General features: G+C 42.9%; 2 protein-coding genes across 3 annotated transcripts; one reads left to right on the top strand and one right to left on the bottom strand.

The window, feature by feature from the left end:
• Nucleotides 1–14,938: 14,938 nt before the first annotated feature.
• On the top strand, nt 14,939–19,219 carry napsa (napsin A aspartic peptidase). Its single transcript, XM_063471461.1, has 9 exons — nt 14,939–15,120; nt 15,411–15,564; nt 15,945–16,068; nt 16,438–16,556; nt 16,707–16,906; nt 17,063–17,185; nt 17,684–17,828; nt 17,921–18,019; nt 18,206–19,219. Exons 1-9 carry the CDS (start codon nt 15,053–15,055, stop codon nt 18,365–18,367), a joined length of 1,194 nt encoding a protein of 397 aa, XP_063327531.1. The 5' UTR covers nt 14,939–15,052; the 3' UTR covers nt 18,368–19,219.
• On the bottom strand, nt 18,639–23,600 carry mief1 (mitochondrial elongation factor 1). Of its 2 annotated transcripts, XM_063471458.1 has the most exons (5): nt 23,454–23,600; nt 23,193–23,373; nt 23,053–23,088; nt 22,515–22,786; nt 18,639–22,427 (listed from the first exon to the last, which is right to left on the bottom strand). In XM_063471458.1, the coding sequence occupies exons 1-5, from the start codon at nt 23,598–23,600 to the stop codon at nt 21,588–21,590; spliced, it is 1,476 nt and encodes a 491-aa protein (XP_063327528.1). In that variant the 3' UTR covers nt 18,639–21,587. The 2 variants fall into 2 exon arrangements, with proteins under 2 accessions (XP_063327528.1, XP_063327529.1); XM_063471459.1 differs by lacking the exon at nt 23,053–23,088.
• Between the last annotated feature and the right edge of the window lie 215 nt (nt 23,601–23,815).

Below are 23,815 nucleotides of genomic sequence, written 5' to 3'. Positions count from 1 at the left end.
TCATCCTGAAGGATCTCGAGGTACTGAGGTGTCTCAGAGTGCACTGATCCTCCAGACACTGAATGTGATGATGGGTTCAGTGGAAGCTGTGGTGGTCTGTTCTGTAATGGACATAATATTTTGATTGTCAGCTTTCCTATAACAGGAATACTCCAGTTCAGGTAAATAAAAGAAGCCATTTCCATAGCTGGAAATTGTTATAATCAACTTCAAGATCATTATTATTCCCATGAGTTTCACAGGTGACTCTGCTGTGGAAATTTTCCAGCCATGAAAGCCGCTTGGCTCTTGCAGTTGTGTTATTGCTAGTCACAGACATGGTACACAGAGGTGAAATCCAATCCAACTGATTTTTCCTCTTATGTCAGTGTTTATACATTTATGTCACTGATATTATACAATGGGTCCAGATTAGGGAGATAAGTCTGTGTAGTCCCAAAACAGTTGATTCTGTTCATCTGGCGTGGGAGAAACCTTTTGTTTTTAAGAAGATTTTATATGTACTACTAGATATAAGATCCAAGTGCCTTAGTTTTAAAATGACTTGCTGTTCAGGACTGGCAGGCCTTTCAACAGTACAGATCATGAAAGAAAACCCACTTCTTCAAAGAGGCCAGTTGCCTTGAATGTAAATGCTTGGAAAAGAATTTGTGGCTTGTAACTCTGAAACACAGAGATATTTTTTTAAAGTGATCAGCTGGTAGCTCAAAGTACAGACTTGAAACTTGGAAAGGTTAATCAGTGGACTGTCACCAGCTGTTGTGCCAAATTTCAGAAATTTTAACTCACAAAAAAACATGTGAGCTGCTATGGACCTGCATGGTAGAGCAGGAGGGAGATAATGTAAAAACATATAAACACTGTGTAGCATTAGTTTGTGAAACCAGAGAGAAGTCTGGGTCCTTATTGCATGACTTTTAATTTGCGGTTTACCCGTGTACTGTAGTTGTTTCCAGTGACGTTCAGTGATTCTTGAGAAGGAGCCTGTGAGACAGGAGTTAGATGCGTGGAGCCAGCAGGGGAAGGTGGGGACTGACATTCTGGCTTGTTCTAGTCACACACAAAAAGTTAACATAAGACAAATATTTCATATAATACTATTTTAACTAGAGAGAGTCAGGTCCTATTTATGTCCTCTTATTGTTATACTTATTTAGCTCCAGCTTAGAAAATATTACAATTCACATTCAGATGTCTCAGAGAAGTCTGTCTTTACATTTATGACCTGAGGGAAATATCTTGTTGAGCATGGAGCACTTACCTTGTATCTCTGACTCGCAGACTGAGTTTCATAATATTGGGGGGTATTTTGAAAACGATGAGGCCGAGGAGGGGGAGGAGGAGGCTGTTTAATACGCAGATCTGGATTCTGTGGCAAAAAATAAAGTGCAAATTACACATTTATTTAGCATTTAGCCAGAAGAAGATCTTTCAACAGCATAATCCTCCAAAGACAAAACCAAATCCACAAAAGGGAATAAAAACAGAACTAATGGAAATAAAAAAGCATTTTTCAAAAGGAATAAATGGAACAGGTTGGATCAGGAAGTCATTTCTGAAACCAGTGGCATATTAGGTTTTTTACAGATAAGAAATATTTGATTAGTAATCTTAATGCTTAAAAATAATCCCAAAAATTCCCTTTGTGGGTTGACCTTGATAAAGTGTGCTTGTCAGTGCTCGACACGTAATATAAGTGTAGTGTGAAGTCTTTATTATCTGTCATTCCATCTCTTAATGATGAGCGCATGCTTTTCTGCACTGTTAATCGCTGTGATGGCGTGCATCCAAGTACCAACTCTCATACCCGTGAAGGCGAAGAGTTTCTCCCTGAGATAGAGCTGCTGCTGGGGGATTCCTGGAGATGAGATGAAAAGGAAAGTTCGTTTGTCCGGTTTGTGGTCTGAGAATCAACGACCTACTTCCTCTCAAGTTGTAGTTGCATGATGTGCTTGAGTATGAACACAAATCTGAGTGTAGTCCAACATTTTATAGAGCTGAGTATTTCTGCTGTTTACTGCTGGGTTGGACGAACATTACCACAATATTACTAAAACTCTGGTAAAATATTATCTCGATTATAGTTGTAAGCAACAGTGAATAGCCAGGCAGTTTAGCCGGTCAAAGTTGACGTGGCAACTGTAGCCAGTGATCACGAAACAAAGTTTTGTGGCAAGAGATGTAAACAGTTGCTGAAATATAATCTCATTTCCTGTGTGAGGGTGTCTCCACCTTATTCATTCGAATTTAGTCAAACTGAAACTCATTTGCTTCAAAAGGGATGTGCATAAATACAGGTCCAGCTTTGACCAGCTTTGGCTGGTAGCTCAAGATACAGACACGAAACTTGGAGAAATTAATCAGGGGACGGTCGCCAGCTGTTGTGCCAAATTTCAAAAATGTTCCCATACATTTAATGGGCTGCCGTAGAGTTGCATGGGGGAGCAGGAGGGAGATGAAGAACAGATCTATAACAACGCTATGTTTGCTTGTATAGGTTCAGAGAAGCTCAGAGAAGAAGCTTCGTCTGTAGTGCATCACTTAAAGTTTGCAATTTAGTTTGCTTACTTACGTTTGGTGATTCCTGAGAAAGAGCTGGCAAAACAGGAGTTAGATGTGTGGAGCCTACAGAGGAAGGCCTGGATTGATGATCCGATGTGTTCTAAAAAAAGGAAAAAAAGAAAGAAAACAAAAATCCATAATACTATTTGATTCAACAAAGATTCAGGTTCCATGTATGTGTTTTTGTTCCAATAACAATTTAACTCCAGCTTAGAGAATAATATATTGCACATTCAGATGTCGAAGAGAAGTCTGACTCTACATTTATGACCTGAGGGAAATATCTTGATGAGGATGGAGCCCTTACCTCATATCTTTGACTCGCTGATGAACACGTCTGGCCATAACTGCTGTGGGATGCTGGAAAACGATGAGGCCGAGGAGGGGGAGGAGGAGCCTGTTCAATGTGTAGATCTGGAGTCTGTGGCAGAGAAATAAAGTGCAAATTACACATGTAGCATTTAGAATTAAATTCAAACAATTTTCTGGACTGGCAGGCATATCAAAGTCAGTCAGATCATTTAAATTAAAAAGATACACTCTCCACAAACTCCAAATTTCATCACAGGATACATCTACAAATAGAAAGTGATTATGTGGGAATCCAGGGGAAAAGCCATTGCTAGTGGGAAGAGCATTAGGAAAAACTTTCAGGTTAAAAAATTAAGCTTCCAGTCATTGAGTCAGCTATGGATCATATCAGAGACGCATTGAAGAAGAAGTGGACCTTTGAACAGGATAAATATTCAAAGACATTCTCAAATTCACAAAGGAATAGCGAGAAAAGGACTAAATGGAACAAAGGTTTGGCCTGATCAAATGCAGATTGTGTTCTCCATTAGTAATTCTATGGGCTCAAATTGTGGTCATAAATATTTAGTACTTGTAAATCAGGATTTGTATGTGTAAAAAGAATTTGTGTGTGCGTAAAAAAGATTTGTGTGTGGACTTAGCCAAAAAATACGTGTGAAACTCTACACTCAAGTTTCAAGTTACAAGTACGAATTTGGACCCTATTTTTCTTCCTTTCATTTGATTGGCCACTGTCATGTCAATCACAAATTTAACTATCCAATCAGAGAACAGATGGGTTTGGCTATTGGAGGGGTGCTTTATGGAGCTTCAGGTCCTGAGGGAATAAATGCCCTTTTAAATGCCAGCCCAGCATTTTCCTTCATCACCACAAAGGAAGAAAGTCTCTGGTGGTCCAAGTTTGGTGATTTTTGTGTCACAGGTTTACGTGCTTAATACAGGGACCTCCAGAGCCTTTTCAACAGCGCTGCAGACCTGGGGGGGCAGTCTTGTGGAAATGACACAGTCTTCACTAGTGGGGATACTTACAAAGCTTTCTTCGTTATGAATTAGCGATACATGTTTTTATTGAATATTTGAAGATAAAAAACACTGAAACTCTTGTAGAGGACATAAAGTAAGAGAGCTGCTGCAAAAACCCACAGAGCTCAGCAGCCAGCGCAACAAATTCTGGATCCTTGGCTTTTAGTTAGCAGTTAGCATTAGCAGCACATGCTGCGTCTGATGTGAAAGGACCTTTATGCTGCGCACTGTGACTCACAGCAATGGTCCCGGGTCAGCCCTGACTTTGTGTTTAACTAATCCTAAAGTACTAATGGTATTTCTAACCACTGATATACCACAACTTTATCCTTTCAACAGCTACTGAAAGTTAGGGGACCTAGCTTCTATCGGATATTTATATAGAGATCCTCCAGCTTCAAACTGTATTACCCTTCAAGGACCTGCAGTTCAAAAAAGCGTCCCTCCGACAGCCAAACCCATCTGTTCTCTGATTGGATAGTTAAATTTGTGATTGACATGACGTTGACCAATCAGCTGAAAGGAAGAAAAATAGGGTCAAATTTTGTACTTGTAACTTGAAACTTGAGTGCAGAGTTTCACATGTATTTTTTGGCTACGTCCACACACAAATCTTTTTTTACACACACACAAATTCTTTTTACACAAACAAATCCTGATTTACAAGTACAAAATATTTATGACCACAATTTGAGCCCATAGAATTCCTGTAACTTTCTGGATTCTTGTAACTAGCACAGAATGAATGTAAAGTTAGGCTTGGCCTTGAGTTTGAAAAGTGAATACAACACATGGTATCTTAAACTTTCAGTCTTTCTAGGAGCCTGCATGCGGTGACTAATGTGGTTCCAAAACAACGTGAAAATGTACAGAAATAGATGCTTGCTTGTTCAGTGACCTCATTAAACACCTCCCAGCTGAGTTTTTGGTCTTTACCAGCACTGCATGATATCTATCTTGATCAATTCTGGCCCCAGCTGGAGTAAAATAAAACTAGTGATTGATGTCACAATGGCTACACCTTTTCTTCTATATGGTCTGTGGTTTTAACACTGACCTGTTATATAATACGTCAGCACAACTCTGAGAAGTTCACATTTAGTTTGTGTTTTTGTCTTATGTTCACGGGGCTTGTCTAACAGCCATGAAAAGGCATTAGCTTCCTTGTCACAAAACCCACAAGGACGCATAGTTCCCCAAGTATTCTTTCTAAAGATAAAAGTACTTTTCTACCATCACGGGTGAATGAGCATTTGAAGTTTGACCGCTTTCTGCGATTGCTGCTTTTTCAGCATGTTTTTTAGTATCGGTTGGTGGTTTGGGAGCAGGACGAGCAGGCTGAGGCCTCTTATAGCCCGCAGGGGATCCACTGGAAGTCTGGTCACAAAAAAGAGGAAATAAATCAACACATACTTATTAGTATCTGCTATCTTTATGAGCCAATATGTGATTAAGTGAAAAAAAGAGCTCAACTTACTGCTGTAGTTGCTATGCTTCCAGCCTTATTGGAGGACTCAGCTTTGTTACTGGTGCTATTGGTTTGTTGATATAATTTCAACCTGGGCGCTGGTACAGGCTTGACTTTAATTTCTGGTTGAGCTTCATGTGTGTCATCAGGCTGTCAAAAATAGCAGGCAATTAGCATTTCAGGGCAGAAACTGTTATCTGCTACCCCAGTGCCAAACAAGCAGGGACGCTGTGTAAAATGCAAATATTAATGCAATGATTGAGAAATTGTTTTCAAACTGTTTCAAACTGTTTAAACGGATAAATATACAATTTTTAAGAAAAAAATTGCGCCATGTTTTTTAGCAGCTCCTCTTGTTCATAAACGTCTGCTAGACTTTTGGGAACGAAACGTTGTCTGACTGTAGGCAGGCAAGTTCACAACCAGGACTCTTCTACTACTAAGTCATGGTACACTATTAGATGCAGTGTGTGGCTCAGCATTATCTGCTGAAATGTCATGCAAACTCTGGATGGGAGCATATGTTGCTCTAAAACCTGTGCATCCCTTTCAGCATCGACGCTGTCCTTCTAAACGTGCAGACTGCCAATGCCATAGGCACTAATGCAACCCATTAGAAATGCAGACTGTTGAACTGAGTGCTGATAACAAGACGGATGGTTCTGTTCCTCTTTAGTCTGGGGAACACGGCATCCACGTTATCCATAAAGAATTCCAAATTTCTATTCGTCTGACCACAAAAAGGTTTTCCACTTTGCCTCAGAGAAGACAGCAGCATGATAGTTTGCACTCTTGTGAATAAAATATGGGTTCACAGGATTTGCGAATCATTGCATTCTGTACAACAGTTTAACAATAATATTGAGTTTAATTAAAGGAAAGCTGAAAGATTTGTTTATTCACATACAAGGCCTAAAATTCCATTTTTTATACCGCTATAAATGTTCAGAATTCTTCTAGAGAATAGATAAAATGTTTAAATTAGAAGTGTGAACACCCAAAAAATAAAGACTCAGCAATTCATGGACTCAGGAGGTTAATGTGAATCAGTTTTTACCAGTAAAGCGTCCGGGTCTTCATAGATAGGCTGTTGGATTTCATCTGAGCTGGCTGACTCCATCATGTCATTTGTCCTTCAGGGACTGGATGACTTTGGGGTTTAAAGTGTGACAGAAATGGAAAAAAAAAAATTATTATTTTTGATAAGGAAAAAAGAATGCCTATTTGCCTCATAATTAGATGTTACAAGAAATTCTTCTGTTAACCAGGAACTGCTAGGAAGGGATTTTTTTTAACCTTTTTTTAAAAAGTTCAGTTTCTATACATTTTATCTCCTGACAATCTTTCAAAGACCTAACTTAATACCTTCCTTTCCCCAGCTCCACCTCTACAACATATAAGACTACACGTGCTTATGATAGTATGTGGCTGTCTATGGATTTTAGCAGCCATCATGGGCCAGTTATGCACTTATGGCCCTCTCCAGGATTATTGTTTAGTTGATATCTCAGGAAAACACACTTATAAGAACAGCAGTGAACCAGTGAAGGCCTTCATTCTAGATTTAGTGAGGATCTTAAAGACACGTGTCAAGATTAGAGATGAAAGCGTTTGTTATGTCATATTTTTAAGGACCTGATGTTCAGCCACACCTGACACTGCCGTTGATAATGGCATTAGACATTATTTTAGATGATTTTCTCTGACTTTATTAGCTCTGTTTCAGGCAAAGCTATTTTCAAGTCCAGTCCAGTGCAATCTCTTCTTGCAACTGGCCATCTTTACAGACAAGTTGCAGCAAACCGCGGCTTTCCTGTTATTATTTTATTTTTTATACTGTCTTCCTCAGCTAGACTATAAATACTTGTTTTGTTTTCTCATTGGTTAAAGCAGAAAAGTTTGGTTAGGCAGTTAAATGATCACGCTCATGCAAGGAAAAAACAATACATGCCTAGAATGCAATGACAAGTTAGCTTATGTGTGACTTGCATCGCTGATAAAAACTAATGTGTCTTTCCTAACAGAAGCCTTTACGGGAAGCGTGCGACACCTGTAAACACATCTGCAGTCTGGTTAAAAAGATGTGTGAAATCTTCTTTGAATGAACAATTATGTTCCAAAACATAATTGGAACATGGGATCCAATTATGTTTTACTATATCTATTATATCTTACCCTAAACTGAGTATTTAACTGTATAAGCTACAGCATATAGGTGATAGCTCTTCAACTCATGCTCAAACTCTTAGTGATGGTGACATTTTCTTTGTAACATTATGTAGCTTTTAGGCCTTTTAATATTCTATAATATTAATATTCTCTATAGAATATTCTTTTAATTCTATAAAAATAAAATAAATAAACACAAGAAAAGGCTATTCTTACCAACGTGCTCCCGTTTAGAAGGTAACTTTATCTGCTATTCCTTGTATTTTCCTCCATGACTCCAGTGTGTTAAAGGATTTTAACACACTGGATGCTGTACTGGTAGCACCTGTCGCGCCACAGAGCCCGCTCCTCCCACCAGCGTCATGATGGAGGCACAAATATGTGGGTGGATCCAGTTTCTAGACAGATGAAAAGTTGGATTATGAAATCCGCCGACTCCAACTTGCTACTGAGCTGACCTCACAGTAACCTAAAGACAACTTTCAAACCTGTTTGTGTGTGTGTGTGTGTGTGTGTGTGTGTGTGTGTGTGTGTGTGTGTGTGTGTGTGTGTGTGTGTGTGTGTGAGTTGGCCGCTTTGGTTTTGTTTTTTTTTCCATGTCTGTATACCTGTCAGTCGATAAGACACTTGTCCATGTAGGGGATTTAATCTAAAACTTGTTTGACAGGCTGAGTGTGCACCTGCTTTGACAGCAACTGCTTCTCATGCTTCATCGTTGGTTTCTCTCAGATTTCTGCCAGTTTGCTGAAAGGGTTTGAATTTCTTTGAACTCATCTGTGATTTCAGTCTGTGGCTTGGATACAAATGTGAGTGAGTGAGAGACAGAGGAAGTAATTTCTAAATCAAATTTTGGAATGATATGACTGTATGTGGCAATAGTTGCAAAGGATTAGGAGATCAAGGCCGCTGTCATGGATGTACAAAACCTTTACAAACACAGTGGTTGTCAGATGTTTTCTGATATTGCACAAAGTTTGAACAGCAAAACAGCAAGCCGGGCTCTATATGAATGTAACAAAACCTGAAGCTGAATTTCTACAATGTTTCATAAAACGTATTATTCTTCTTATTATATATATAAGCTGTTGTATCAATTAATAGTGCAACAAACAAGTACTTGACAACAGGTAGATTCGATTTTCAGCTCACTCTCATCGCTCATCATTTCTAGTTCACCTGACGTTGTACACTGACGTCAGTGTACAACACATTAATTAGACCAGCTGTCATTAATAAAGAGAAAAGATTTATTTATTGTTATTTATTAGGCTAATAACAAACTGAATTCAGGTTTTTAATACCCAAAATTTGAGCCTGGACACTGAACTCTCTGAAGAGTCAAAAATCAATCAAACATAATAATAAACCAAAAAAACTCTTTGGTTCATATATATGAATATATATATATATATAGCCCTGAGCACAAGATCCATAGAGGCTGGGGTCTATCACACCAGGCAAGACCCCAGGTGCAGGCTATGTAGCGATGCCCCTGAGACAATCCAGCACATAACAGCAGGGTAAGATGTAAGATGCTAGCAGGCAGGGCATACATGGAACGCCATAACCAAGTGGCCGGCATAGTATACAGAAACATCTGTGCCGAATACGGCCTGGAAGTCCCGAGGTCAAAATGGGAGACGCCCCCAAGGGTGGTGGAGAATGATCGACCTAAGATCCTGTGGGACTTCCAGATACAGACGGACAAAATGGTGGTGGCTAACCAACTGGACATAGTGGTGGTAGACAAACAGAAGAAGACAGCTGTAGCGGTTCCCAATGACAGCAACATCAGAAAGAAGGAACACGAGAAGCTGGAGAAATACCAAGGGCTCAGAGAAGAGCTCGAGAAAATGTGGCAGGTGAAGGTAACAGTGGTCCCAGTGGAAATCGGAGCACTAGGTGCGGTAACTCCCAAACTAGGCGAGTGGCTCCGGCAGATCCCGGGAACAACATCAGAGATCTCTGTCCAGAAGAGCGCAGTCCTAGCAACAGCTAAGATACTGCGCAGGACCCTCAAGCTCCCAGAACTCTGGTAGAGGACCTGAGCTTGAAGGACAGACCGCCCGCCAGGGCGAGCGGGGAATCATATATATACAGTCAGGTCCATAAATATTGGGACATCGACACAATTCTAACATTTTTGGCTCTATACACAACCACAATGGATTCCAAATGAAACGAACAAGACATGCTTTAACTGCAGACTGTCAGCTTTTATTTGAGGGTATTTACATCCAAATCAGGTGAACAGTATAGGAATTATGACAGTTTGTATATGTGCCTCCCACTTCTTAAGGGACCAAAAGTAATGGGACAATTGGCTTCTCAGCTGTTCCATGGCCAGGTGTGTGTTATTCCCTCATTACCCCAATTACAATGAACAAATAAAAGGTCCAGAGTTCATTTCAAGTGTGCTGTTTGCTTTTTGAACCTGTTGCTGTCAACTGCCAGGATGAGATCCAAAGAGCTGTCACTACCAGTGAAGCAAGCCATCATTAGGCTGAAAAAAACAAAACAAACCCATCAGAGAGATTGCAAAAACATCAGGCGTGGCCAAAACAACTGTTTAGAACATTCCCAAAAAGAAGGAACGCACTGGTGAGCTCAGCAACACCAAAAGACTAGGAAGACCACGGGACACAACTGTGGTGGATGACCAAAGAATCCTTTCCCTGGTGAAGAAAACACCCTTCACAACAGTTGGCCAGATCAAGAACACTCTCTAGGAGGTAGGTGTATGTGCGTCAGAGTCAACAATCAAGAGAAGACTCCACCAGTGTGAATACAGAGGGTTCACCACAAGATGTAAACCTTTGGTGAGCCCCAAAAACAGGCAGGCCAGATTAGAGTTTGCCAAACGACATCTGAAAAAGCCGTCGCAGTTCTGGAACAACATTCTATGGACAGATGAGACCAAGATCAACTTGTACCAGAGTGATGGGAAGAGAAGAGTATGGAGAAGGAAAGGAACTGCTCATGATCCTAAGCATACCACCTCATCAGTGAAGCATTGGGGTGGAAGTGTCATGGCGTGGGCATGTATGGCTGCCAGTGGAACTTGTTCTCTTGTATTTATTGATGATGTGACTGCTGACAAAAGCAGCACAATGAATTCTGAAGTGTTTCGTGCAATATTATCTGCTCATATTCAGACAAATGCTTCAAAACTCATTGGACGGCGCTTCACAGTGCAGGTGGACAACGACCCAAAGCATACTGCAAAAGCAACCAAAGAGTTTTTGAAGGGAAAGAAGTGGACTGTTTTGCAATGGCCAAGTCAATCACCTGACCTGAATCCGATTGAGCATGTATTTCACTTGCTGAAGACAAAACTGAAGGGAAAATGTTCCAAGAACAAGCAGGAACTGAAGACTGTTGCAGTAGAGGCCTGGCAGAGCATCACCAGGGATGAAACCTGGCGTCTGGTGATGTCTATGTGTTCCAGACTTTAGGCTGTGATTGACTGTCATGGATTTGCAACCAAGTATTAAAAAATGAATGTTTGATTTATGGTTCTTATTCTGTCCCATTACTTTTGGTCCCTCAAGAAGTGGGAGGCACATTTGCAAACTGTTGAAATTCCTACACCGTTCACCTGATTTGGATGTAAATACCCTCAAATAAAAGCTGACACTCTGCAGTTAAAGCATGTCTTGTTCGTTTCATTTGGAATCCATTGTGGTGGTGTATAGAGCCAAAAATGTTAGAATTGTGTCGATGTCCCAATATTTATGGACCTGACTGTATAAATTCCCCGCTCGCCCCTGCGGGTGGTTTCGCCTTTAAGCTCGGTGGTTTACCTTTAGATGTTGGGGATATTTTCTTGGCACACTTTGAGTCCCACAACACCAACTGAGCATCAGTTAAACTGAACGGCCTGAGTAGTGTGCTGACCATGTCCGTCCGTTCTTCAACACAGTGTATCGATCATCTGATGTCTGCTTCCAGCTGAATATCTATGTCATGAAGCTCAAATCAAATCATCACAAACTGGTTTCTTGAAGATGACAATGAATTCACTGTACTTAAATGGCCTCAGCTGTCACTAGATATAATTATCCAATAGCACATCTTTGGTATATAGTGGAATGGGAAATTCACATCACGGACGTGCAGCTGGTAAATCTGCAGCAACTGTGTGATGCTGTCATGTTAATATAGACCAAAATCTCTGAGGAAGGTTTCCAGCACCTTGTTGAATGCATGAAAAATTAAGTTAATGCAAAAGGGGGTCCAAACTGATACTAATGAGGTGTACCTAATAAAGTGGTTGGTGTTCTGTGTTTCACTTTCTATATTGAGTTGTCTCTGGATGAGGTCTCTTTGTCTCCTGCACATTTCCCTGCCTCCCCTGGTTTTTGGACTTTGTGATTCGGGTTTAGATCACAGATTACAGCTACTTCCATTTTGTTATATAATTATCTGTCATATGACGTGCTGTTGGGCACTCTACACCACACATCATCACATCCCTGCCTATATAAACAGTAGGAATAAGTGTCTGATGCTAACCCTTTTACTCCAATAATTACATGGATGTTTAATATATTTGAACATACCTAAAACAGTGTATCCAACCAACAAGTTCAACTGTGAGGTAACAGTCCTAAGTGAAAACAAGCCAAAAGTGTGCATATTCATATTTGAGTAGGGCTTTATATGGTGAGCTTCATTTGGACACTGTGGAATTACTTTCTTTTTTTTTCTTTTTTTCTTTTTTTTTTTTTTTCTTTTTTTCTTAAACCTGTCCCGTTTGGTTCTTTTGCCATCAGAATTATTGTCTAAAGGCGAAGAAAGATGCCCAACGGATTTACTTTACCAAATGGACCATCCCAGCCTTGCCGTAATGGTCCATTTGATTTACCTTTTATTGTTTATTTTATTTTATTTTTTTTTTTACTTGCTAGATACGGGACAGGGGAAAAGAAAAGGGAGAAAGAAAGAGGGGGGAAAAAACAAAACAAACAAAAAAAAAAAACAGCGGAGAAGAGGGACGGGGATAAAGGGCAAAAAACAAAAACCAACAAAATAAGCAGACAAAAAATACATATATCAATCACCTGGATCACCTGTTGAGAAAGAAAAAAGAAAACAAGCAGAAGAAAACGAGAGTAATAGAATAAACAACATCACAATGATATATGGGAATATAACACTAAATACTTAATATTAAACATTATTGTGCAGCACGTAAGATCGACAGCGCACAGTGTGCTTTGAGGTAGGAGCCAAAAAGGGTGTAGTTTGTGTGTGTGATCACCTGTGTGTACACCTGTGAGCATGAGCGCGCTTGTATTTAAAAGGTTCCTTAATGTAATGATCTGCTAGAGGGTGTGGGGGGCCACAGTCCCATCCTCCAGGGCATGAAGCAGGTATGGAGGAGATCAAAACTCCAGACATCCAGAGGCCCCCAGAACACAAGAGACCAAGGAAGACCAACAGAGGGGCAGCCGCGCCACTGTCCCAGAAAGAGCTGAGGAGAGTCCCAGATGAGGGATCACTCAGCAGCCGCGGAGCAGAAGCCAGGGGGGGTTGCAGTGACGTGCCCGTGAGCTCCGCCGGCAGCCAGCTGTGCCTGAGTGACCGAGCCCCAGGCCGAGAGGCCGAGGGCACCCCACCCCCGAAGTGGCCCGAGCGAGCCCCAGGTTCCAGGCCCCGATAAGCAGCCACCAAGGAGTGAGCCGGTGTGTACCCGGATGCCCACCCCCGGACACAAAGAACCACCAACGCATCGATGTCTGAGGGCGTCTGCCACCGGCAGGGGAAGTGGTGGGGGGAGATAGGCCTCCAAACCTTGGAGGGCCTGAGATGTCCCCAGAGAGGTGGCGTCTGATACCCAACCTGACATATAGACACAGACATACAGGCACACTCAAATACAAACATCCATTCCCACCCTCATGCTCTCATAGGCAATTACTCCACACTCAACCAACGTGGAGACAGACATAAAGAGACGCTGTACACACAATCACACTCCCCAAGCGTACTCTAAGAACCGGGTCTAGGTACCCTTGCCCCTGGAGGGGGAAACTGCACCCAGACCCAGGTGGTGTTACCCTTTTCCCTGCAGTGGGGAGAAGCAGACTGCCCCGACTCCGCAGCAGCAGGGAGGCCCCACACCCCAGACCCCAGTCGGACGGCCAACTCCTCCTCCTAGCCCCCCCGCTCCAGCAGGCCGCAGAGACCGGGGGTGTGAGAAGACTCCAAACCTCCCTCTACCCGCTCATATGTAGTGTTGATGTATATGTGTTCTAAGGTGCAATTAAAACCCAGGAGGGCATGGAGCTACCTGCCAGAGAGCAGCAGGTAAGCGCATAGCCCCTCCTGATAGCCCTCAATGTCTACGTGTATTTAAAATTGAGAGGTGGGCAACGACGCCAGGGGTGAGGTGTACACCCTGATGGTAATTTGGAGTCCGTGTTGTGAGCCCACCCCCAAGATCCTATATGTATGTGTTATGAGAGTGTGAGTAATGTGAATGTCTAAGTTGTGAGATAAAATTGAGGCAGGGGCAGCCAGAAGGGGACAGAGGGGGGGGATGCCTCCTCTGCACCCTGGTGACACACCCCTACCCCAAGGCCCTGCATGTGTGGGTGATTGTGGTGGAGCGGGAAGAGGGAGGCAGCTGGAGATGGGGAGGGAAGAAAGGGAGGGGCAAGTGACCCCTCCCTGGGGCCAGCTCCCCCGCTGACCCCAGTAGGCACCCCCATGCTCTGCAACCCGCCAGGGAAAGGGGGCCCAGGCCCATCCGGACCAGGGCCCAGTGCAGCAGCGCCGCCCGGCCCCACAGAGCCCGGGACAGCCCACCCGACCCCACTACAGAGAAAACTGCACCCACCCCATCATCCACTCATCTTCCAGACTACACAAGACAATAGACGTGTGGAATTACTTTCTAAAAGCAGCAGAAGAAAAAAAATCGAGTCCTTGTGGCTTGGGTACTTCCGTTTTTTATCAAAAACCACTGGCTGAATACTACTCACCATCTCAAGCATTTGTAAAAACCAACAATCTTATAAACACCAGTGCCTTTACCAAAGATGCAACTGCAGCAGGAGCCCATGTTTTTGAAACTCAATTGACACACACATCTCTCTAACTCTGTTTAGTCAGGTCTGTGTGTGAGGAGCCTCATCAAAAGCAGCCTTTCACCAACAGCCAGTAACAAACTGCATGTCTACAGAGTATTCACCGAGCGCTTTGTGGGACGTTTTCCATTATTTTAACACATCTGTGCAATGCGCAGTGAGCAGAGTAGAACTCGTGACCCGTCACACACCTAGTGCGCCTGTTTGTAGCTCTGAGTGACGGCCACACTCTTCAACCAATGGCAGCTTCCTTTTCATTATTGCCCTCCAACCGCGGAGCCGCAGAGCGGACAAAACCGAGTGAGAGCGGATGTTATCGAAGTACTTTCACTCAGCTTTAGTGCGTCAGTTGAAGTAGACGGTTCCGCGTTTCTGCGTCCGTTAGCCTCGGAAATTAAGTGGACTTTTACTCTGGAGGTCAGAAATGAGTCGACTGCAGATACTTTGTGTGGCCGGGGTGCTGCTGCTAGCACAATGCACCGCCATCCTGAGGTAAATAACATTTATCTGCTAGTAATGATGTAACTTGCGCGTGCTACTCTTGCCGTCCGTCCCTCTGACTTTAAATAAGGATTCATGAATGCGCGCGTGCTGTTGTCCTTTCCGGTCTGAGGCAGCACCTGTCGCAGGTGTACTTAAAAGTATTATTTACTGCCAGTTTTGTCCACTTGAAAGGCTTCAGTGTGAGAAGGGTTTCCGTGTGGACGGCACCAGGAAGCTGCATCTTTGAGCGCGTGACTAAGGCGCGCATCCTTTAATTAAATCTTGTTTTTTTATGGCAGAGTTCCTCTTTATAAAACAAGGAGCCTGCGCCGCCTGATGAACGATAATGGGATGTCCGTGGATGAGCTGCGGGCTTTGGCGAAGAGCACCGGATCACCGGACAGCGCTCCATCCCCACAGCTGCCCGTGGAAAGGCTGACCAACTTCTTGGATGTATGTGTCACCTGCAGGACACTTCAGTTAAAAGTTACAAATTAACAGTTCATGCATGAGCGTAAATACACCTAATGTTAGTGTGCAGGTCTTATTCAAGGGTCAATCGCATATTTTAGCCCCTGAGAGAGAGATTTTAAATTAAGTAAATATTAGACTTAAGCACCTGTGATAACACATGTTTTCCCCCCCTTTTCTTCTTTGTCCTGTATTTGAAATAATTTGGGGGATGGAAAAAAAAGTCTGAGATTAATGCTAAGATTAATTTTGTGCTGAGAACTAGTACAGCTGAAAGGCAAACTGTTATATTGGCAGTAACTCCTGCACGATCTTGCTTAACTTTGTCGGTACTACATTGTTTCCCGGTTTTGTCTCCTCAGTCTCAGTACTATGGGATTATAAGTATTGGCACCCCACCACAGAACTTCACTGTGCTGTTTGACACTGGCTCCTCCAACCTGTGGGTCCCCTCCATTCACTGCTCCTTGTTGGATATTGCCTGCTGTAAGTGTGAATATTTATTTATTTGTTATTTTTGAAAAGAGGACTAAAGATTCAAAAGCTTTTAGTAACTTTTTTAATGCCAAAGTTGATGGGTTCTTTCTCTGCCCTGTACACCACCTTTCCACAAGATTTTATAAAAATATAAAAATAGCGCTCAACAGTCAGAGACAATGTGCAGGAAGAATATAGCCTGCTATTGACTTACTGGGACCACATCCTCATTTAGATTTGACAGTATATCTGGTGGATAATGGCAGGGGCCTCTCAGGGGCCTGGGAGCAGCTCCCTGGCCAGCTCCCCAATATGCAGGAGTATGAAGTCCAACAAATCCATGAATTTTAAGTATGATTGATGTTTTTCTCTTATCAGGGTTTCATCACCGCTACAACTCAAAGAAGTCGAGCACATATGTCAAGAATGGCACAGAGTTCTCCATCCAGTATGGCAGGGGCAGCTTGTCTGGCTTCATCAGCGGGGACACTGTCACTGTGAGTTTGAGAAACACTCAGTCACTCTATCACTAAGCTCTTTGTTTGACTGCATTTCTCAGTTTTGGTGATCACACCATTCCTGGCATTCCTTCGAAGCATTTATTGTGTATTGACCATTCCCTCTTATTCCTTTGGCATGGATTGCAGGTTGCAGGTCTGTCTGTGCCTGGGCAGCAGTTTGGAGAAGCGGTGAAGCAGCCCGGGATTACGTTTGCCTTTGCGCGATTCGATGGGGTGCTGGGCATGGGCTACCCCTCAATATCTGTAGCTAATGTCGTGCCAGTGTTTGACACGGCCATGGCTGCCAAGCTACTCCCCCAGAACATTTTCTCTTTCTACATTAGCAGGTTGGTTTGCGATAAAATAGACACACAGGCCCCTGAATTGACAGTTTAGATTTACACTGCTGTATTATTTAAACTGTGTAGAGAAGTCAGCTGAGAAAATGTGTTTGGTGTTTTTTGCTAACACGATGGGTTCTTTTGACTTTTACCTTCCACCAGAGACCCGACCGCAGAAGTAGGAGGGGAGCTGACGCTGGGAGGGACAGACCCGCAGTACTACACTGGAGACCTGCACTATGTTAATGTGACACGTAAGGCCTACTGGCAGATCGGAATGAACAGGTGAGAAGGAACCTGAGTGGCTTTGTTGTTAAAAGTTGAATAGTCCACATGACACATGACAGACTTTCTGTTCCCTCTTTTCTGTTTGTCATGGATACCATCCGTGACGTCAAAGTGAGCGTGCATGCAAGAAAAAGTCATTTCAGATTAGATTAGGTTAGATTGTTATTATTCCTGCCTACAGAAATATATGTTTCCACATATATCTGAGCATATTAAATGCATCAACAAAAAGAGGTATGATATTCATTAAGTCAAAAGCAGCATAAAAGGGAGTAGAAGGGTGCAGGTGGGTAGCAACACAGCTTGCAGAGGGGCAGCAGCTGTGCGTGGGTTAAAGCAGTTTAAGCAGTGTGACATATGTGAGATTTGTCATTTGGATGTGTAGGCGGATGAAAGTTGGGTTTAAATGTGTGGTGAACAGCAGATAGCGAGCATAAGCTCATGCCCCTTCTTTCTTGGTCCCACCATGCTGGTTCCTTCTTACCGTCCCCACAGAATTGATGTTGGCAACCAGCTGACTCTTTGCAAAGCCGGTTGCCAGGCTATCGTTGACACAGGGACGTCCCTAATTGTGGGTCCTAAGGAGGAAGTCAAGGCACTGCAGAAAGCCATTGGAGCGATCCCCCTGCTCATGGGAGAGGTAAAGATGAGTGTGTAATTACAAGCCACCCACTGCATTTTTCCACCTTGATTTTTAACTTAATTTTGACATACATTTTCTGTCCCCTTCAGGCCTTGATCGAGTGTAACAAGATTCCAACTCTCCCCGTCATCTCTTTCGACATTGGAGGAAAGACGTTCAACTTGACCGGAGAGGATTATGTCGTGAAGGTATTGACTTAAACCAATAAGAAGTGGTGTTTTTAAGTCATAATAAAATCTAATGGCAGTTTTTCTTATTATTGCCCAAAAACTGTAAGAAACAATCATCAGTTGTCACATGTCCTTTTAGTGGTGGTGAGGTCAGAGATGATGACTGCTGAGGGTAAGGAGTAAAATCTTTCCCCTTGTTTGCAGGAGTCTCAGCTGGGTGTGACTATCTGTCTGTCAGGCTTTATGGCCATGGATATCCCGCCTCCTGCAGGACCCCTCTGGATCCTGGGAGATGTATTCATTGGGAAGTACTACACAGTGTTCGACAGGAATGCTGATCGCGTGGGGTTTGCCCCTACCAAGTAGACAATTAAACATTGTGTAAGATAAACTGCACTTCTCCTTTTTATCAGTAATTTCACTTTAAAAGTCCTGCAATGCAAAGTTTCATCGACAGTCTTGTTTTATTTGATTTGCAGAGATATCTGCCATTTGCATGCAGAAATGAGGTTTACATGAATCACCAAATGATTTGCAGTGAGCTGATAGGGATGCTACATTAATGACCACAAATCAAAGGAGTGATGTGAACAAAGGGACTACTACAACCCATTTCTTACACTTGTCAGTTTAAATACTTTTGATTTTTTTAGCTTTAACATATCATATTTTATAGAATACTATGCAAAGCTGTGCATTTCAATGTCTTTGGATGGTTTAAATTTGTGTGATTTGAAGTGTGTGACACCTTTTGTACACAAAAAGCACAATTATATGAACAAAAGTAGTGGGCTACCTACACATTACTCCTACAGGAGCGGCTGGAAATCCATGCCACGAAGCTCCCAACATACAATTTTGGTGCCCATGTTAATGCCAGCAGAGGTTTGGACCTCTACAGTTACGGAGCCAGAAGAGCAATGGCAACTTTAATGCTGTCAGTGACCCCATCCTACAATTTTATATGGTTTGACTCTTTGTGGCTTGTTTTCTGTGGTATCTAAACACTTTCACTTTGCAATACTGCTTATAACTGATTGTAGAATATTTAGGAGGAAAGAATTCCCCAGGCTGACTTGTTGCAATGATAGCCATCCTATTACAGCACCATGCTTTAAGGTGGGGCCCAGTACTGTTGTCCATACAGTGTATATGAGGATTTTTGTAACATGCATTTCTGAATTTGATTACTGACTTCTGACAAAATAAAACTTTAGAATAAATAAATAAATAAATGTTTTGTCACTTTTTTGGGAGACATGTTTATTAGTTTGTAACCCATCAGTGTGAAACCACAATATGCTTTAAGTCAAAAACAACAAGGTGCAGAATGTCATTTTCATTTTTAATGTAGTATACAAAGTGCTGCACTGTTCAATGTTCAACTTGGAAAAAAAAATTGCTGGGAAAAGTACATAGCATGCAACATGGTTTATGGCTAATATGCACTCCACAAGGTAGAGGTAGTGATCTACTTTGGGTTTTGTTTACGACATTACAAATGTGGCACAGTGACTCCCCTAGTTGTTTATAGCATAAACTAGGTCAGCAAAGGAAGACACTTAATTTGCAGAGAAAGATCTACTGTAGTCATTTTTTTGTCCACACATCCAGATCAGAGCACTTAATGAAGCACAACAAGGAGTACATTACATGTTGAACCTGCATCAGTGCAAATAAATATGAAGCTCTTTTTGGTTACAAATGTACAATAAATACAAAAATATTTATTTTTTTCCCCCCCTGTTATTGTTATCATCATGATCACCATGTAAGTGGTTATTAACTCAACGCGTAACGGAACTATAAACGACCCCTCCATTATGTACACAATACAAATAGTGGGATGGGGACTGAGGGGTCACTTACTCCATATCACTGCATTTTCTTCACTCTAAGGCTAAAAGTGACGGCAAACAGCGGTCATGTGATTATTTGGATGACATATTTTGAATACTGTTTTTGAGAGACACTACTTGCCAGTGAGGCAGCTATCATACTTACTCTACCGGTCACCTGACCATGAACTGATAGAATAATTTCACTTTAGAAACCCTGGCTATTACAGTTGCAGTTACATAACTGAAGATCTATGGGTAGATCCCTGTGCATCAGATCATGAGCCAAAACATTAGCACCTGTAATCTAGTCAAATTTAGGACGATCTGACAGGCACACAGATCTGTAATGTGTCACAGCGGCAGTACTGATAAACAGTAGTCGTCCTCTTGACCTGCTTGATGTGGACTTGCGCTGCTCTAATCTGTGTCTGGCAACTTACACAACAGACTGGCACCGACAAGTTAATCAGGGTTTATATGCAAGCACACAAAGACAACAGGCTCTACTCTGACTGTGATCTGAGGCTTCAGGTAATACTGAGACTAACACACCAAAAGGACAAAAAAAACCTCCTGCAGTTTAGAACCATGTTTGTTGTTTGTTAACTCTCAAATTGCACGGGGACAACGGCGGAAAACTGCCAACACGAAAGAACCATCTTGCTACAAAAGACACGGAGGCCCAGATGGAGCAAGTGAATGCAACACATACTGGATATAGTTTAGAGCAATAGCAGGAAATTAAAGCAAAGGCCAAGAGATACAGCGCTTTCAGAAAGTCCTCCTGAATGCCTAACGTTGTTCCAAATTTACAGCAGGACACTACACATTTTTATAGTAATGAGAGAAAATGAACAAAATCAGGATTAAAGCATATCAGACCTGTGGATTAAAGCAGCAAACATGAGTCTGGAGATGAGCAAAAGCAAACAAAGAGCAACTTTGTATTCAATCATCACATGAATCCTTTTTTTTTTTTTTACTTCTCCTTTTGGGGAATTTCATCAACCAGAGACTACCCAGAAATTTCCTCTTTCTACTTCTAGTAAACTTTAAATCAGTTACCTTGGTTGAACGGTGTGAAGCAAGACATGGACATACAACTCTGTGCATCTTAACCTGTTCCATATTAACACATGCAAGCAGCAGACGTTCCAAACACACACTTAATGATTGTTTTCACATACCCGAGGTAACGTAAAGCATACAATAAAAAAGCAGCCACTGTATTAATGACGATTTCTCGCAGATGTCATTCAGGATGATTAACGGTTTATTAACTTTTGAGTTGGCATACACACACGCAGCATTACACTCTGTTCTTTGAATCAAATCCCAAAAACTGAGTTAGCAATCAGTTCATGTAACCCTGACCTGCATCAGACAAGTCTGTATTCCTAAAACACTGGACTTCAAGTGTAACACATTTCAAGTCTTCTGCAGGAACTCAACACTGGACCATAATGGTGTATCCATTCTTAACTTCATTAATACAATGGCCTTAGTGAGCGCCATCAGCACCAAAAAAACCACCTGTTCTCTGAGATTAAAATAATATTTGGATCACAACGATACGTCTTTAATGTTAACATATCCCCAACATTTGAGTAACTGCTACTGTGTGTACGGACCTCTGCATGTAGAGGAGGCCATGACTAATCAAGAGAGCGTGTGTTGCACAAGAGAGGATTATTCCATGCACATGTTTTTATTCCCTCAACCTCGTCACAGCTCAGCGTTACCATTCAGGGGTGTGGTGGCTGTGCTGCAGCAGTTCTCAGCAGCCCCCCGGGATCAGACAGCGCACAGTAGAGGGTATACCCTAGCTCGTCCACTTCTTGATCAGTCAGCTCACAAAACAAGTTCACTTTAGGGCTAAGGGCACACGGCAGCCTCCCAGCCTCCAAGTGCCCCACTAGCGCTCGTAGCAGCTGAAGGAAGCGGTCGGCCAGCGCTTCCTGAGTCCAGTCACCTTCTTTTTCGCTGAGCAACAGGATGGTATTAGTGAGCTGGCTGGAGTTGAGCCTGTGAAGGGCAGGGTTGAGCTTGCACACAGCCTTCACCACTTTGAGGCAGGTGCAGCGGCAGCCGCCATCCTCCTGATCTAGCGCCCTGAGCCGCGCGGTCTCGGCCACGCGGAAGCTCTGCCGCCACAGGTTTTCGTGGCGCTCTGCAGCAAACCGGTGCGGTTTGGCAATCAGTGAGGTTCCATCCTCCATCACGAGCAAAGGCAAGAAGTCCACATACAGCTTCCTGTCTGTCTCGTACTGTACCTCCAGAGTCAGCGTTTCGGCGGGAACCACAGGACGGATGATATAGTCGAGGACACTCCCTATAGCTGGCCAGTTAATAGAACCTGCAACAAGCTTCTCAAAGACTTCAAGCACTGATTTCGGGGAGAGATAACCCCCGACCATGCATCTGTCCCAATAGCTGCTACTCCGAGGGAAATATTCCAAATTCTCCCTACGAAGAAGCCAGAAACCTGGGACATTCATGATCGTGTCCTCTCCGGGGATGGACGACCACAGATTCTTCTCCAAGACAAGAGGCACCATGAGCTGGGCGTGGTCGGCTGTTACAACCTTGGAGGCAGAACAGGGGAGAATGGTTTCCAATTAAATTAATGTGTCATTATGAAAAAAACAATCCCCAAAAATAAGCGCCCTTACCTGAAGGTCATCGTACAGACTGCCACTGAGGTACATCTCTCTGAGCGGCATGTCAGGCAGTTTGGCATGAAGAAACACTCTGAGCTCAGCGCAGATGTCCAGCGCTGCCCTCCTGGCCATGGCCTGCTCCTCAGCAGGGATGTTGACATTATTTTGGTAGAATTCCCACAGGTGTTCTTGCAAAGACAGACGCATCCGGGCCCGCATCATATCTGACCGAGTGGCACCGCTTCTTCCCACAGCAGCTCGACCCACAGCCCTTCGCAGACAGTCTGGGGAGAAAACAAGTTACAGATACATTGTTTTAATAAGTGCAGCAGGATTTTGTGAGATCTCCTTATCTGCGGTTTCAGGAGGAAGCGATGGGTAAAGGTGTAATAGGATGGGAGTGGCACAGTTATGTTCCCTATATATTTGAATATGACAGAACTAAATCTATGAAGACTAACTGAAGGGGCTTCTACAGTTTCTATAACATTACAATTAAAGATTAGTATAAAACAGCTGGGTATCTAAACTTAAACGAGCCAGCACCCACTGTAAAGGAAGAGCAAGAATCCTCCAAACAGGCTGTCTGTCAGCAGATTAAACAAAAACATTTAAAAAAAAGATGAGAGCTGGCCGATAGTCTACCTCATATATAAGTTATAAATTAAAGGACAATTTGCTTCCCCTCACCTGGTTCAAAAGCATGTGAAGAAGTGGGCAGAGACTGCAGCGACCTGCTAACTGTGGACTTCATGTCATGGTTTAAAACCCTCGGGGACGACCCCATCCAGGCAGGCTCCTCCCAGCTTCTCTTTCCTGTCTGCTCCATCTTTGTGGGGCTGGTGGGAGCACTTATGGCACGATCATACATCTGCACATAAAATTCATTGTATTGGTATTTAGTTATCTCCCCACCCCCCCCACACACACACTTTTCATGATAGTACTCACTCTTTTGACGGCTAGTGTTGCAATGCCAAGCATGGCTGCCCCTCCCACCCCCAGCACAAGTTTGGCATTTGAAAGCATGAAGTCAATAGCTGTTCCAATCCCATTATCATCCTTCTTTCCTTTGCGGTCTCCGTTCACCCCCGCCATCCTGGCACTGGGAAAAAAAAAATTAAAAAAAGAAGTGGAGTCAGGATGCCTAGGGTGGGAAGAGCCGAGAAATCAGTGGATAGCTCATCACCATGTGATCTTGTTTACATCACTTCCTACAAACTAAACCATTACAAAGAATGTCTGTTTACTCCTGACGTTTTACGTGTAAACCCACCTGGAAGATGGACCTTCAGACAACCTTTAACCCACCA

This window comes from Pelmatolapia mariae, linkage group LG4 (genome assembly GCF_036321145.2).
Source record: "Pelmatolapia mariae isolate MD_Pm_ZW linkage group LG4, Pm_UMD_F_2, whole genome shotgun sequence".
Classification (NCBI taxonomy): Eukaryota; Metazoa; Chordata; class Actinopteri; order Cichliformes; family Cichlidae; genus Pelmatolapia; species Pelmatolapia mariae.
The sequence above is the reverse complement of the archived record's forward strand: the minus strand, read 5'-3'. Positions and strand labels throughout refer to the sequence as shown.